Raw genomic sequence first — 15229 nt, 5'->3', positions numbered from 1 at the left:
CCTCTGCATCCCCTCACTTTTTTTTTAATCAACCTTTCATCTCTATCTCATGGTCTGTGTTTCATTTCCTTATCTATTTCCTTTTCTGTCCTTCTCCTGAAGACTTGGGTCTCACATGCTATCCTCTTTACGCTATTTTTAAAATTTTTTCTTGTCTTGACATTTTTTCCCCTGTTCTCTGTTTTCCTTCCTTCTCTCTTCTCCCCTCTCCTTCCTGCATGTGGCATCCTCCTGTATATGCAAGCTCATACTGCCTGGAAATTATCTCAGGACCGTCTACTCCTGAAGTAGTGAAAAAATACAGTCTGCAGGTGAATTTGCCATTTTAATATAGTTAACATGCCTCCTCTCCTTCAACCGACTGCTGAGATTAGTGGCATAAAATCCCACCAGGATATTGACATGACCTATAAGCCAGGAAATTGTTTTAATCAAACCCAGCATCCCATTTGGAATGCTGGACTTAGAAATACAAGGACAGCAGTTTTGAGAGCAGATGAGAAATAAGGAAATAAGTGTTTGAGGACAGGGTGTTTTAAAACCTGTTTTTATAATATTCTTTCAATACCTTATGATCAGAAGTTGCAGGACTTATTTTTTCTCCACTAAGTCCTAGCCAATACAGAGTCCTCAGACAGAGTATTGGTACTGGAGAGGTGATAGAAAGGAATTTGGTTGAATTACTGGTTATTAAGAGGGTCTGTTATCTAGTAAAAGTGTCAGAGGGCCTCAATCCACAAGACATGGATGATTACTGCAGATGAATTCCTGGTCCTTGGAGGCTAGGTGGGAGGGCATGATTGTTGGGTTTTTTCCCCACTCCCAGTAAAATTTAAAGCAGTCTCGGATGAGCCACCCATAAAAAGATGTCTCTTAAGTTCCTTGGAAAGCAGTGAACCAAAGAAATAATAGAAGATACCCCAAACTATTTGTCAGTGTCTAACTTACAACTCCACCTCTCACTGTTTCCCTCCGTCTGCTCTTGGGTTTCTGAAGAGGTAACCTTTGTCAGTGTGTCAGTGTGATTCACACATAAGCGAAGTGAGGACAGATTATTGACAAGCTATTGCAGATGGTTCCAGTGGCAAAGCTGATAAAGAGAAGGTGCTGCAGTAGAGGAGGGGTGATCAGGTGCTATGTGCTGTGGTGCCAGTCAGTATGCCTGCTGTCAATACAGTCCAGTGTTGCAGCATTGTAAACTGCCAGGAGAGAGAGAAGTGGCCCATTTGCAACCTTGGTCTGTGTGTACGATGGCATGAAACCCCCACATAAAGGAGTTTGTACATTATGGTGATGAGAGACAAGGGGAGATTTCTGTCCCCAGCTGGTGATCAGTTTATTCACTGAAGTATGAGGATTGATAGCACTTGTCACTAATAGCCCGGCTAATATAGCTGCAGATGCTACATTTAATCATATAAACTGTGCAGTGCAATTGCAGAACAAGGGCCTCTGGCCTACACCACTGGAAAAGCAAGCAGAGCAGATTCCTAAGGGGCTGGTGGAGAATTGCAGTCATCTTACACCCTTGTGACAGGAAAAAAAAGATGTGTCCTGCTTCTCCGTGACACTCTGTGTAGGGGTACATGTTTATGTCCATGCACGTGTGTAATTTACCGAATGCACATGAGAGAACAAAAGGACCTTGTGCATGAAATCAAGAGGATGTGTGAAAGAAAGGACAGGTCCACTGTGTAGAAGAAATGAAGGGAGTGGTTGGGGTAGAAGGATGTGCCAGTTCCATTTGGCTGTCTTTCACAACACTGTATTCCCGACAACTTTTTCTTGCTATCTGTGGCCAAAAGGAGATTCAGAGCATTTGAGAAGATGTGGTGCTGCCCAGCAGCACAGCTGCATAAAGCAGGGAGCAGCTTCCACACAACTAAGACCAGAGTCCTTCAGCAAGGTATCTGTAGTGCAATGAGGACAAGTTAGGGAAAAAAAGGGAATGTTTGGGCTTCTTAGTGCCCCCATCATCAAACAGCAACTCATTCCCCTTCTGCTGCTTTCCAGGATTGTTTGAAACTGGATGTTATAGGTTTTCAGCCATTATTAAGGAGTCGAGTCTTCTCCCACCTGCCAAAAGGTGTTTTGTTAGATATGTGCAGGACTGTGTGGATGCAGGCACCATGCAACACTTGAAAGGCAAATGCACTCTGTACTGCAGTCCTCCACACACAAGACCAGAGGCACAGCACAGCCCTGTGCTCATCCTCTCACCCTCTCCCCTGCCTGCCAGCCAGCCTTCCTTCCTTCACATCTTCACCTTAATGCTCCATCATACTTCCAGTCCCACACCTGTGCTTCCGCATGTATTTTTTCCACCTTCCATGCACCTGCACACACGTGTGGAGAGTCTAATCCCTGGGTACTCTTTCACCCATCTGCATTTCCTCTTGCATCCCCACAAGCTTTCGTACTGCTTTTTTTACAGTGCTCGGCAGCTCTTGCCCACACACCCAGCTGGTACTCACTTGTGCTCACCACACTCTCATGTTCTCTGTTTCGGAATGCCCAGCCCTGTAACCAAGCTGTTACTAGTTCGGTTCAGTCATATGTGTGTCCTGTCAGACACACATCTGCAGCCAAGTGGCCCAGAACGAGACTGGCATATATCAGGGTTAAAAATGAATATGCCAGTAATGTCCCTCTTCTCTAAACTCACACCCTGATAATATAGCCCCCAAGGGGATCAGTTTGTGGTGTTAAGACATCTGTTTGTGGTTTTCACTAGAGGAGAGCATGGGGGAGGAAAGTCCAGCCCAACACCTAGCCCTTCAAATGAAGTGACTTGTCAAGTATGCAACTGTGACGGAGATCTGAGAAGCAATAAATTTAGCAGCACTCACTTCCAATGACAGCCTGTCATGTGCTTGAAACATAAATAGTGGTGGAGACAAATCACTGCTGTTTTCCTATTAAGCTTTGGCCCACTGGCCCTCTAGCTTGCCAGTAGCATTTCTACCTGGCCTGCCAGCATGCCTCGTCTCAGGGACAGATGTGCCTCCCCATTACAGGCTTTGGGAGAGTCAGAATGGGAATTATCATGCAGTTATTTCCTCAGGTGTCCTTGGTGTCTGAGTACTTGCTCCTCAGCTGATGGATTTGTCGCTCAGGCTGTGGGCTGCTGGCACCTCTCCCTTCCACCCAAGGCTGAGCAAACATGGACTCTCTCCCTAGAGAGCTTATGGTTTTCACCTTGGCCCCTAGTTTCTTCCACATAGCCTGTCAAGGTCATGCTGATGGAGTAAATGAGGCACTGATTTTAATAAGGGAGCAGAGGTGAAGTTTTCCAGTGCACCTGAGTGACATGCAAGCACAAATGCCATTGAAAGCTATTGGATCTTGTCCTGGTAAAGCATTTAGTGGCTTTTGGAAACCCTTCTTTCAAATATTAATTATTATATAACCATTTAATAAAACATGCCATCAGAAGCTCACATGAATCTTTACAGAGATGAGAGACATCCCTTAGTGCTTTAAATTGAGGAACCAGGGGCTCAGCACATTTCACCTTCTTCCCTCTCTCTTATCAGTTTTGATTCCTCTTCCACTCTCTCCTCAAGGAAGATGAAATCATGCCGGTGATTAAGGTGGCTGGCTCTGTGCTGTTTAATTAGAACAACTGCTGTTTCAGTTCCAGTGAAACTCTCACAGGTTTGCAGTTGCAAAGGCACTCTAATAAGACCCCTGCCACTTCAGGAAATTTGAGAAGGAAAGGAGCCAATGAGTCCTCAACATAAAATGAATATTTTTTTCATGCTTTCTTGGGTTTTTTTGGCTGACTTGGGCTCCTGTTGGAGCAAGATGTTTCTCTCCCCAGAGAATGTAAATTATTTGAGGGAGCTGGGAGAGAAGAAATAAATAGATTCCTGTCCATGACATTAACATGGTGGTGAAGCCCAGTGAGATGCTTCTGACTGACATGGCTGGCCATGGTCTTCTCATGCCAGGAGTGTTACAGTTGTTAGAAGTTTTCTATAAGCATCAGAACAAGAAAGAGCAGTAAGGAGTTGGGACAAAGGCAATGAAATATCTTTTAGGTTTGTCCTCAGACCCCTTCCTAAATTTATGGGGTAAGCTGTAAAAAGTCAGAAAGCAGTTGGTTTGAAACTGTTTTTTCTACTTACAATGTTCTGCCTTTTCCCTTTTTGGCGACCCCCTTCTTTTTCCCATATCCCTGGCAGAGAGACCCTGCCTCACAGGCATGAATTTCAATAGTGCTGATGGCCAAAAGCTGCACTAGCAATGGTAGTAGCTGCACCAGGGAGCTACAAGAGCTCAAAGTCAGGACCTGTATTTCCTCTCTGCTTGCCTCCCCTGTAGGACTGTATAGACTGCAATATTAGACACTGAGCAAACACCTTCCTCCTCCTTCACAGCCTTGCAAGTTTGAGAGTGAGATTCCTTATTCTTTGGAAAGCAAGGGAGTGGCTAACTGCATAGGAATTAAATATCACGGACCGAACCAATCATTTATCTGGCCCTCTATCACTATCAATCAACAGCAGATACCTCAGATGATAATATCACAGGAGCCAGCCCAATTGATCAAAAGTCTGTGCAGCGTGTGAGCCCAAACAATGCCTTCCCAGCATACCCCAGTCTGCCTTCAAACCTCTGTGATACTTGCCTTGATACTTGGCAATGCTTCATGCCTGCTCAATCCTAAATCCAGCCAGTTAGCATCATCTCCTGATCCCTTGTTGTGCTCCCCACAGAGTATCGTCTTTGCTTCAGGAGCAGATATGGGGGATGGTGTTAGGCAATCACTGTGCTAGATCTAATTGAGAAACATTGCAACAAGGAGAGGGGTCAACAGAAAAGCAAACAAAACGATTTTTCAAGACGCTAATCCACCTATACAAATATTGGCACCAGGCATCACAACACACTGGCATGTTTTTGAAAGGGTAAATCTTGCTGAGGGGTGGCTTAACTCTTTGACCTCATTTCCTCACTTGAAAACTATAGCTGTTTAAAAGATCAGTGGAAAGATCCAGGTTGATACAGGAATCCCAGTCTTTATGTGTTCCTTGCGAACTTCATATTTAGAGTAGCCTCACTGAAAACAGGGGTGAGCTACAGGAACTGCCATCTTGCAAAAAGACAGGAGATTCGGAGGCTGTGTGATCTGGCCAGGAAATATTTGGCATCAGCTTGCAGAGAAAAAGCCACAACAATGTCTAAGCTTCTGAGTTAATATTCTTTCCCATTTTAAGTAAATTTGGGCCAATTCGTAATTTCTCAAGCCTTCTTCCAAGTTTCAAACATAAAAGAATGGAATTCTATGGGCTAAGATGAATCATGGCAGGGGTATTCAAATTTTTTTGTTTGTTTTGTTTTGTTTTTTAGTTTTTAAGTTAGGTTACAGTTATGTTTTCATTCTTACCCTCTCATCCCAAGAAGTATCAGTGGACATAAGACAGAGGGGAGCAAATACATTAAATTTAGAAACGGGAATATATTTTCATGGATGCCTACGAAAGCGAGCCACTTGATTCTTGCACAATAGTGTATTGTGCATGTCTTGAGCTACAGGAGACACAATAGTCTTTGTAAAGAACGTAACAAGGATTTTTAAAGATGGCACCAAACACAGACAAACCCTATAGTTCCTGGATTGAGAGGCTGGCACAGTTGGTACCACTGAGCACCATCACATGAGGTTTTCCTACAGTCTGGGCCTGACATAATGATTTGTGGAATTCAGCTAGGGACTACACTGCAGACCATCCCCACTCTTCACAGGCAGGACAGAAATTATACAGTTCAGTCAGGCTTCTTGCCCCAGATGGGACTTGTTGCTGTCAGTCTTTTCTTTGGTCTTGGGTCCATGAGGATGAACTTGTCTTCAAACTGTATAAAGATAATAGCACAATTGCATTGTCCAAAATAAAAGAACTTTAGGGAAAGGAGTACACGAGGCCAAATGCCCCTGCATCAGCTCTTGGCTTGCATTACCTTCTTGTGTTTAGCACAGTGGGAAATAAAGACCTATTGATCACACACACACACACACACACACACACATACACACACACAAACACACTCTGCTGTTCCTCTTGCCAAGAACAACTGCTGGCCCATCCTCTTGTAGGTGGTGGAGGAAGAGGGTGCAGATCCCTACAGTGCTGACCACACTGCTGAGAGCGAGAGGTTGGTGTGCTGTCATCAATGTGTGCACATTGAACAATTCCTTTGCCTGAGCTGTGATTATTTGTCTGACTTCCTGTTTTCAACCTCTGTTTTATTATCTGCTCTAGCATGGTCCTCAAAGCCCTGAGGCTTTCTTAATACACTCAAAGATTTGGTGTCATCTCAGTGATTCGTCTAGCTGCTGATGCCTCATGTTGTTGTAAAGTACCCTCTAAAAAGCAGCAGGCAAAAATTCTGAGATGCAGAAACAGTACAACTATTGGTATGTTCATGTTTATATGTCATTTTCTTGGCAGTAAAATTAAGGCTTGGTGTTTGGTAGCATAGTCATGACAACTCACATTGCAGTATGTAACATTTAGGGAGTGTAATATTGTAGCTGTGACATTAGATGACTTAATTTACCTCGTGGTTCATAATTTACTTTATACACTGGCATCACAGCCAAGTTTTATTCAACAGCAATTCATCTATCCAAAAAATGCTGTTTGTATTCATTAAAAAAGTGTTAACAAAATTGGTTTAAATTCAGTAAGTAATTTTGGGAAAAAAAAAAAGTCATCTTCTTCAACATGAAATAATTATTTTAAATTATATCTCAAGTTGAGCCAGAACATTAAGTCCTTCTTCTGATTCAGCAAAGAACAGAAGAAAACCACTGGTCAAGCAGAAGGCTTTGACCTGAAGCAGGGTTGGATTTTTTTTTTTAGGGTGTGGTTCCCTTTCTTTCCAGTGTTCACATATGGATTTTGAAAGGAAAATCTAATCAGTTGCTGAGATGAAGGAGTATGTTGCACACCTGCTCCGTGCCCAGATTAAGGGCTGTGTATGAAGGGCTATTCAGTGTGATGGCCTTTAGTGGTTGTTTATGAATAAGAGAGGGTGGAAATTCAGACACACAGCAGACCCGCTGAGGCTGCCTCAAGCAGACAACCCCACTGACATGCACACACAGCCAGGTTGCAAAATGCCTCTGAGCTGTCAGCTTTTGGCTTCCATCTCCTGGGCAGAGCCATCAGCGATGGCGAATCATCCCAAGTGGTTTGGTCAGTGCTGTCCCTGGAGAGAGAACACAGAGACATCATTCAGTCTAGGGAGGCTGCTCTTAACCTGGAAGGTTTTTTCTGTTTTGTTTTTTTTTTTTTTAATTTTTATTTTTATGCTAGGTGCATGGAGTTTGAAGAGAAAGACCCCACAAAAATCACTGGCTTTCTTAACGCTGGTTATGCCAGCAGATACTTTGTATTGCCTCAGCCGGGCAGCATCCCGGGCGCTGTCCTTGGCTTGGGAGGCACAGCAGCCAGCTTTGCACATAAGGTGCAAATGTGACTGTTGATGAGCAAGGTCCTGTGAAGCCAGGAGAAACCGTGCCAGGGTGTTTCCTCCTGATCTGACTCATTCTCATTCATGAAGCCAGAGCCAGGCCAGAGCCCTCCCTGGCACTGCACTAGTTTTTTGGTTTATGTGTAATAGCTACAGACCTAAGGGCATGGGAGGCATGAGGCCAGCTTAAACAATAAATACCCTGCTGTGCCTCGCTGCTTAAACAGAGTAATTACTGCCTTACTACATGCGACCCCTCTGTTCCTGTCCCTCTGGCAGTTGTTATTTCATGGCTCCCTTTACACGAGGGATGGCTCTGCCTCTCTCCATGCCATACATCTCTCTGTCTGCCACTATCTCCTCTCGTGTCTTTCTCACTCGCTCTGTCTCAGTGAGTTTCTCTTTGTCAGTAGCTGACTACCATTTTCTCTTTTTGTCAGTCACTGAAGAATCTCATTGTGTTTGCATTTCTCTGTACCAGCCACTGTGCCTCTCTCCATTCTCTGTCTGGGTTTTTTCCATCTATTATTCTCTCTCTCTCAAGCTTTCCCCATTTTCACAACTTTCCATGCCATGTGAGTTTTTTCTGCCTGCCTTCCTTACTGTATCATTGTAGCACTAGCTGTCCCTTTGCTCACCCACCATCTGCTGCTCTCCACCAATCTCTTTGCTAAAAACAAGCCTCTTCAACGAAGGGATGGGAAAAAAATGCCAAGTTCATTGGAATTTATTATGGCTGACGAGATAGAGACTGATAAATGAAAACTTCAAAGTTTTGAATTAAAAAAAAAAATTGCCAGCTGGAGGTAAAACAAAAAAATTATGTCAAAGGCTCCCTTAACTATTTTTGTCTTTCAGAACCCTGTTCCTAGGGAATATAAGGTGCAGAGAGAAGGAGGAAAGTTAGGTGAGCAAAACCTCAAACACTAAATGGGGAGTGCAGAGACAACAAAACCTGCGGTTCAGCAATAGAAGTTGCAACACACAAAAAAACTTCAAATGGCATTTATTGATTTCCAATCCTTTTTATCTCCTCACATCTTGTTTTAGGCAGAGGAGGGCCCAACAAAGATTCATAACCCATTCTGCTCTCCCCTCTTCACAACTACAAAGATGCTTGGAGGGAAAACAAATGTAGGAGCGGGGGGCTGATCTCTTTCTCCACATGTCAAATGCAAACAGATACTTTCAGTGGATCTGAACTTCAGTTTAATTTAAGACCACAGCAGTGCTAAAAAAATAAGAGCACTAAAGTAATTTTTGCACAAGTGTTGGATGGACAAACAGGAAAGGAGATGGAACAAAATGTGGCTGCCACCTCTGCAAATTAGCTTCCCTTTTGGAGATGTAAAGAACTGGGGCATGAAGGGAAAGGCCTCTCTGGTAGACCACATGACTGAATATATTGCTGGCCCCCTGACTACCTGAAAGAGCTGTCTGTACACAGTGTAAGTGGGATTTTGTCTGGGTGTGTGTCATCTCTAGAAAGAAAGCATTTAGCCTTTGAGGGAAGAGTAATGGTGTGTGGCAGTGAAAGGGGTCATTCGAGTGGAGGTCAGAAGAGCCCATAAGTATGTAGGGAGCATGTGTTTCTGCACACACAGTGGGATTTATAGATATAAAAATGAAATACATAGTCTATAAAACACGTAATATTATTTATACATAGATATTTATACACACACAAGAGCATAGGCAGGTGTGCACACCAACAAGGACAATATGCAAAGCCAATGGGGTTGCACAAGGCTGTTTCCAGAAGGCAGGGGGAGAGGGGGCCTGCTTGCCAGCAGGCTAGCACAGCTGAGCGGATTTGCTCTTCGAGTTCATTATTTACTGGGTCCAATTAGGAAGCCAGGGGATAGGAAATGTGGCTGAGGCAAGCGGGCCTTCAAAGCCTTCCTCCTGCACACATCAAAGCCGCCTGCCGCAGATCCCTCTGCAAAAAGAGTTCTGTCAGCTCCAAGCAGCAGCAGCCGCCTGGCTCGTGCTGCTCGGGGTCGTTCCCTATTGGTTTGATTGTCAAGCCTCCCAGGCTCGTACTCTCTCTATCTCCAGCCTCCAGAGCAGAAAGCTCCTCTTTCTGATTTACTGGGACAGAGTTAAGGAGCTACAGCTTGGCAAGATGGTGTTTAATGGGGCTGCAACAACCAACCAAGCTAACTATGAACGTGTGAAAGGCAAAAAACCTGCAGGGAAGCAGGTTGCCTAAAGTCACAGGAGGGGATGATTTGGGATGAGAAGAGCTGCACTGTGTGAATAGTGATCCCCTTAGGGAAACCTGAAAGGCCCCCCACTGAGAAAGGGCTGTACTGAACCAGGCAGAACAGCCAGGAGACAGCCCTTGTCAGTGAGGGAGCTTTGGCAGAAGGGTCAGAATTTCATCCCTTGAAAACATGCTCAAGGCAAATGTCTGCTCTTAATGGGAATGGAGTGGCTTGCTTGCCAGAAGCTGGCAATCCCTCTCTTCACCTAATAGAATATGTTCATTGTCATCAGTACCAAGGAGCATTGTCCAAGCCTTCTCCCTCCCTGCTTTGATAAACTGCATAGTGACAACCATCAGTTCCCTGACAAAGCTGGCTCCTGCGCAGAAACATTTGTAAATTCACTCGATGGATAAAGCTCTGTTCCTGCACCCACTACTCCCTGTTTGCCTTCGAGGTTAGAGTTAATATGACTCACCTAATCTGGCTGCCAAAGTGAATTAGTGAAAACATCTCTACAGCTCTCTGCAAGATATCACAACCTGACATTTCTCTAACACACTGTGATACATCTATCCTCTCCATGGTCTTTATTACAACACCTTGATTTTATATAAACGCTTTTTGTTAGAAATGGTTAATGTACTCTTAGAGGGGACAAGGCAGCAAGCAAAAGGGTCTGTCTTGCAAGTGAGAGCAGCTAAGTTCTTGTAGCAAAATGTTGATGCCCAGGGTCACCAGTGCAGGGACAAGAACAGTGCTACCACTATTTCAGCAAGAGACTGTCACAGAAACTTTCCCTGAAGTGTTGTGCTTGTATCTGTGTCCTGGAGCAGGGGAACGAGGAACTGAATAGGGTTATTGATGTCTTTGGCATGCCCTTTAAAACAGAAGTCCTGCCTTTCACTTACCTCTAGAGAACTCCACTGGGCAAACCAGCAACTCATCATGTCTTGGGAGGGGTTTTGCGCAGCTGTAAATGCTCTCCTGCTGGACAGGGTACACGGTACATTTTAAGTGCGTGTATGTATGCAGGGGAGAAGCTAAAAACCATCTTCCATTGAGAAAGTATGTACCCTTTTAGGATACTTTGGCATTTCATTGATGTGGTTCTCTGACAGACAGACTGAACAGCACCCTTAATAAGCGTGCCACTCCATTAGAGCTGGTTAAGTCACCCTCAACCCTGTTTTCATTATGGTGACAGTCTTGTGACAAGGGCAAATTGCAGGAGAAGCCAGCCCCCCTTGGAATGAACCCTGTGTATAAACAAGGCAGAATGGCAGAGCAAATGATTTGCAAAACGGAGGCAAATTACGTTTTAACCTTTTCTTTCTGAGTCTTTCCCTGATGTCTGATTAACTTTCCAGTCAACTGACTAACCTACCAACTGGGAGTGCTGCTGCGAAAGGAGGGTAGTGTTGGTTGTCAGTTTAAATTGGGGGTGGGATTTTAAAAGTGCTTTATTAGCAGGTAGCAATATGTCATAAGAGGATGTGGGAATTAAAAGGGTTCCCAAACAGAAATGATTCATGCTATAGCAAAAACACAAACAGCATATTTGCTATACAGACAGTAGCACAGTGCAGAAGTTGTGACCCAGTCCTTTATCTGTGTTCAGCCCTGGTAACACCTCATCTGAAATGCTGTGTTGGGTTTGGGATATTGCACTGCCAGAAAAATGTGAACCTGTCAGAGGGGTCTAAAAGCAAAGAACGAGAATGATCAAGGGTCTAAAAAAAACCTCACCTACAAAGGAAGGTTGAAAGACCCTGGCAATGTTCAGCCAAAAAAAAAAAAGATGACAACTGAGGGAGGAACAGAAGTGATTTAAAAGTTGATAAAAGGCTATTGCAGGGAAGGAGGGAATGATTTGTTCTTTTTGTCTGTAGTGGCTAAGACAAAAATAATAGCTTTAAATTGCAGCAAGGGAGACTCAGGTCAAACTTCAGGGAAACTTCAGGGTAAGGACAGCAAAGCACAGGAACAGATTGTCTGGAGTGGCTGCCGCTGGAGGGCAGAGGATGGCTGTGTCCCTGACATGACCTATGTGTCCTGCCTTGAGGTTGGGGAGAGGGTTAGGTGGTGACAGAAGTCCTTTCCACAGTGTTGTGACTCACCTAACTTTGGTCCTACAGGGTTCTGTAACATATTCATGAGTTACAGCAATAAAAAACACCTGTGAAAATCCCCCCTTGCTTCCTTCTCCACTGACTTTCCACAGCATCAGCCCCAGTGCACAGCAGAGGACCGAAAGCCATGTCCCAGAGCACCAGGTGCCCAAATGGAGCCAACTTTGCCTCCCTCCTTTGTACAATATGCTGTTCCCATGCAGGAAGGCCCTTCAGCAGGCTATCAGGGGATACAAGAACCAAAGCAGTTGTAAGTTTTAGACATAGCAATGAGATTTCCACTCACCTGAACATCTGGTAGGAGCTCAAAAAAGGGACTGCTGGTTAGCCCTGCTGAAAGAGAGTGGAAACCTTGTCACTACATGAGTTTAATAGGTACACTGCTGTTTTCACACTGAGTCTCCGTGACGGGGGTTGGTTTTCCCCTAGAATGATTCTGAAAATTGCCTGGGAAAAGAAAATAAAAAAGACAAAAATAATTGTGTGAGGGAGAGTTCAGAGCAGATTTTGAAGTTCCTAAAGTCCCTCTCTGATGCAGGAGGGAAATGCATGAAACTGGCATTGCCAGTGTGTGTGGCCAGTCTGACCTGGCCAACATGCGGCAGCAAGTCTGTGCCTCTGTTGTGGGATCCATTGCAGGTGGCTCCATGGCAACTTCAGCTCCAAAGACAGAGCTTACCCACTGCTTTCACACAGTTCCATAAACCAAGGAGAACAGCCCCATCCTTGCAGGCACTATTTGAACTCCATCAAACAACTGTAAGCACTTAGTGAAGTGGGCAGGGTTTCAGAAGTGCTCGGCACCTGCTGAGCAAAAAATGTCTTCTGGGCAGAGACTTGCTTTGGAAAAATCTGCTCTCTGAGGAACCTGAACGTGAGACCTTGTGAGGTGACTTTTTCTTTTTTTTTTTTTTAAATCTGGCTTTTACCCTTTGAGAGTTGGGGGATGCTTTCTCCAAACATACAAATACACAGGCTGGTGCTTCCACATTCTGTAGAGCAGTGCTCATGGCCCTCTCAGAGGAACGAATGTGGTTCAGGTTCTTTCCAAGAGGAGCCTTACTTTGCTTTTGGAAGGAATAGAGTAGATATAACAATCCTAATATTTCATGCTTCCGTAGCAACTTTCCTCCAACAAATCTAATGTGTTTTACATGGGTTAACCTCACCGCCCTTCTCTGACCAGGAGGTGATAAGAGAGGGGGGGCTATTTGCTGCAGTTCGCAGAGGGAGAGAGAAGGACTGACTCACCCAAGGTCGCACAGTGAATTAAAAGCAAGGCCACAGACCTCTCCCGATTCCTGCTCCTGTTCATAACCCCGACTGACACTCGAGCTGCTGTTTTCACAAGTGTGTTAGTGAGGCAGCACAGTTTAAGTATGTCCCTTTCATATGTACAGTAGATCAGGGATGCGTGATGATTATTTGTCTCCACGGATCAAATTACACTTTGTTTCTCTCAGTTGGGCTGTGTTTAACAGCATCTTGATCTGATTGATGGCACTTCAGGGTGGTAGTTGCTCTGAGAGACGGACATTTTTCACAGTTTTGCAGTGGAGAAAAGGGTGCTGACAAAACACCATCACATCTGAGGACCCAGCTAGCCCTGCTTGAAGTAGCAATCAGCCACAGTCTGACTAACCTCTTCTGGTGCTCAGCCATCACACTAGTGAACTTATCTGATCTCAAGTGGTGGAGATTTTGCTTCTTGGCCTGGGCAGCCTGTGAGATGGGATGTGTTGGTACTACTTGTAGCTTCCTTCCAGATTTTCAGTTTTCCATAACTAATAATGCTAGTATCTTGCTGATATGGCTTCTGAAATAACTTTTAAATCGCTCATGACTGTTGCTTATTTGCAGAATCCCTGTCGTGATTGTTCCTCCATAGCTATTCAGCAGGAGGTTTCCCAAATCTGAAAGCCTAACAGAACCATCCCCTGTATTTTTCTGCACTACCAGGCAGAGAGTTCGAAGGCGAGGAAGAGTATCTGGAGATCCTGGGTATCACACGAGAGCAGTCGGGCAAGTATGAATGCAAAGCTGCCAACGAGGTTGCCTCAGCAGACGTCAAGCAAGTCCGGGTCACTGTGAACTGTGAGTACATTGCAGCTGGAACAGGTCAACGGGGAGAACTTTGCCCACAGGCGGGGGTCACTTCAGGATAAATAGAGAAGTGTTTCTGGGTTTATATTATACAATCTGAAAGGGACGGTGCTGAGAAAACTATCTGCACACACTTGCCACAGGATATAGTTTGTGCTTTAAACCTGGTAATATATAAGAAGGGGGGGGGGGGGCAGTCTGCGGGGATAGAGAGAAACAGAGAGGGAGAGAGAGGATCTGTGAGTTGCCCCTGTCTCTCCCCTCAGAAACACTGGCAATGCCTTGTTTTCACTCATTGATATTCGAGTGAACAGTAGCGTGAAGAGAAGCTTCAGCAAGGCAGAGATAAGGGAGGGTTCAGCTGGCTCAGAGCAAACACACGCCTCCCTGCACCCAGCCATCTCAGCAGTGCCTTCACGGGTATCACAGCCCAGGGGACATGCAGTAGAGGCACGTGTTAAGGAGAGGGTACAAAAACTTTAATTTTGTGCTGGTTTCAAGCTCTGTCTAAGAGACCCTTCATGCACCAACGTAATACAGAAAGGGACTTGACCAAAGGATACAGCAGTCCACCTAAAAGCACTGAGAGGCACAGTTAGCTATGTGGCTTCCATCCACACCTGTGTGAGTGGGGCCTGGATCCCATTGCCCATATATGCTTAGACAGATGTCCAGTTCACTCAGCTGGCCTGTTCCTCTAACAGTGACACAAGATATTTCAGACTGATGTTATTCGTGTAATCCTACGTGTGTATATGTCCACCTCTGTACTTGCATGGTTTATATTTGGCACTGGAGTGATTTAAAGTGAATATCTGCATCTACCTGCTTTATTTCCTTACTTGGAGGCTAAAAACTTTGCAGCAAGGATGGATGAATAGGAGATACATCGTCTCTTGACCTTCTTCATTTTATACACCAGAATACTACCTTAAATTTCAATTGGAGATGATTACAGGCATGTTTCAGGGTGCATATTCATGGTCTTGATTCACAGATAGAACTGTCAGGGAGTGGGTTAGGGCAGAGACCTGATGGCAGTAAGTGTTTCAGCCCATCCCAGTCTTAATTTGACAGCACAGGTGATTATAGCACCTTTTAATACCATTCTTGCTCTTTGTCTCTTTCTTTCTCTTTGGGCCATCACATCAGATCAACTTTTCTGTCTTGCTTAGAAGTCAAGGTTATAGGCTCCCTGCAGCATCTTCAGAATCCACAGTTTTTTATAATTCCCTTAGAAACTGGGTGGCAGTGGTTTAATACCAGCTGCTTCATGGGACAAATTTGGCATAAATATGAACTGTA

At 44.6% G+C, this 15229-nt stretch overlaps 1 protein-coding gene across 1 annotated transcript in view; it reads left to right on the top strand.

Annotated features, from left to right (window-relative positions):
• Positions 1-15229, top strand: part of LSAMP (limbic system-associated membrane protein) — a 254221-nt gene that overhangs the window by 211744 nt on the left and 27248 nt on the right. The window contains exon 4 of the mRNA XM_017814594.1: positions 13781-13915. Coding sequence (XP_017670083.1) covers positions 13781-13915 — 135 coding nt within the window. The remainder of the gene's footprint in view (positions 1-13780; positions 13916-15229) is intronic.

Source organism: Lepidothrix coronata, unplaced genomic scaffold, assembly GCF_001604755.1.
Source record: "Lepidothrix coronata isolate B3197 unplaced genomic scaffold, Lepidothrix_coronata-1.0 Scaffold46, whole genome shotgun sequence".
NCBI classification, from domain to species: domain Eukaryota; kingdom Metazoa; phylum Chordata; class Aves; order Passeriformes; family Pipridae; genus Lepidothrix; species Lepidothrix coronata.
Note: the sequence above shows the minus strand (reverse complement) of the source record. Positions and strands in the feature narration are given on the sequence as shown.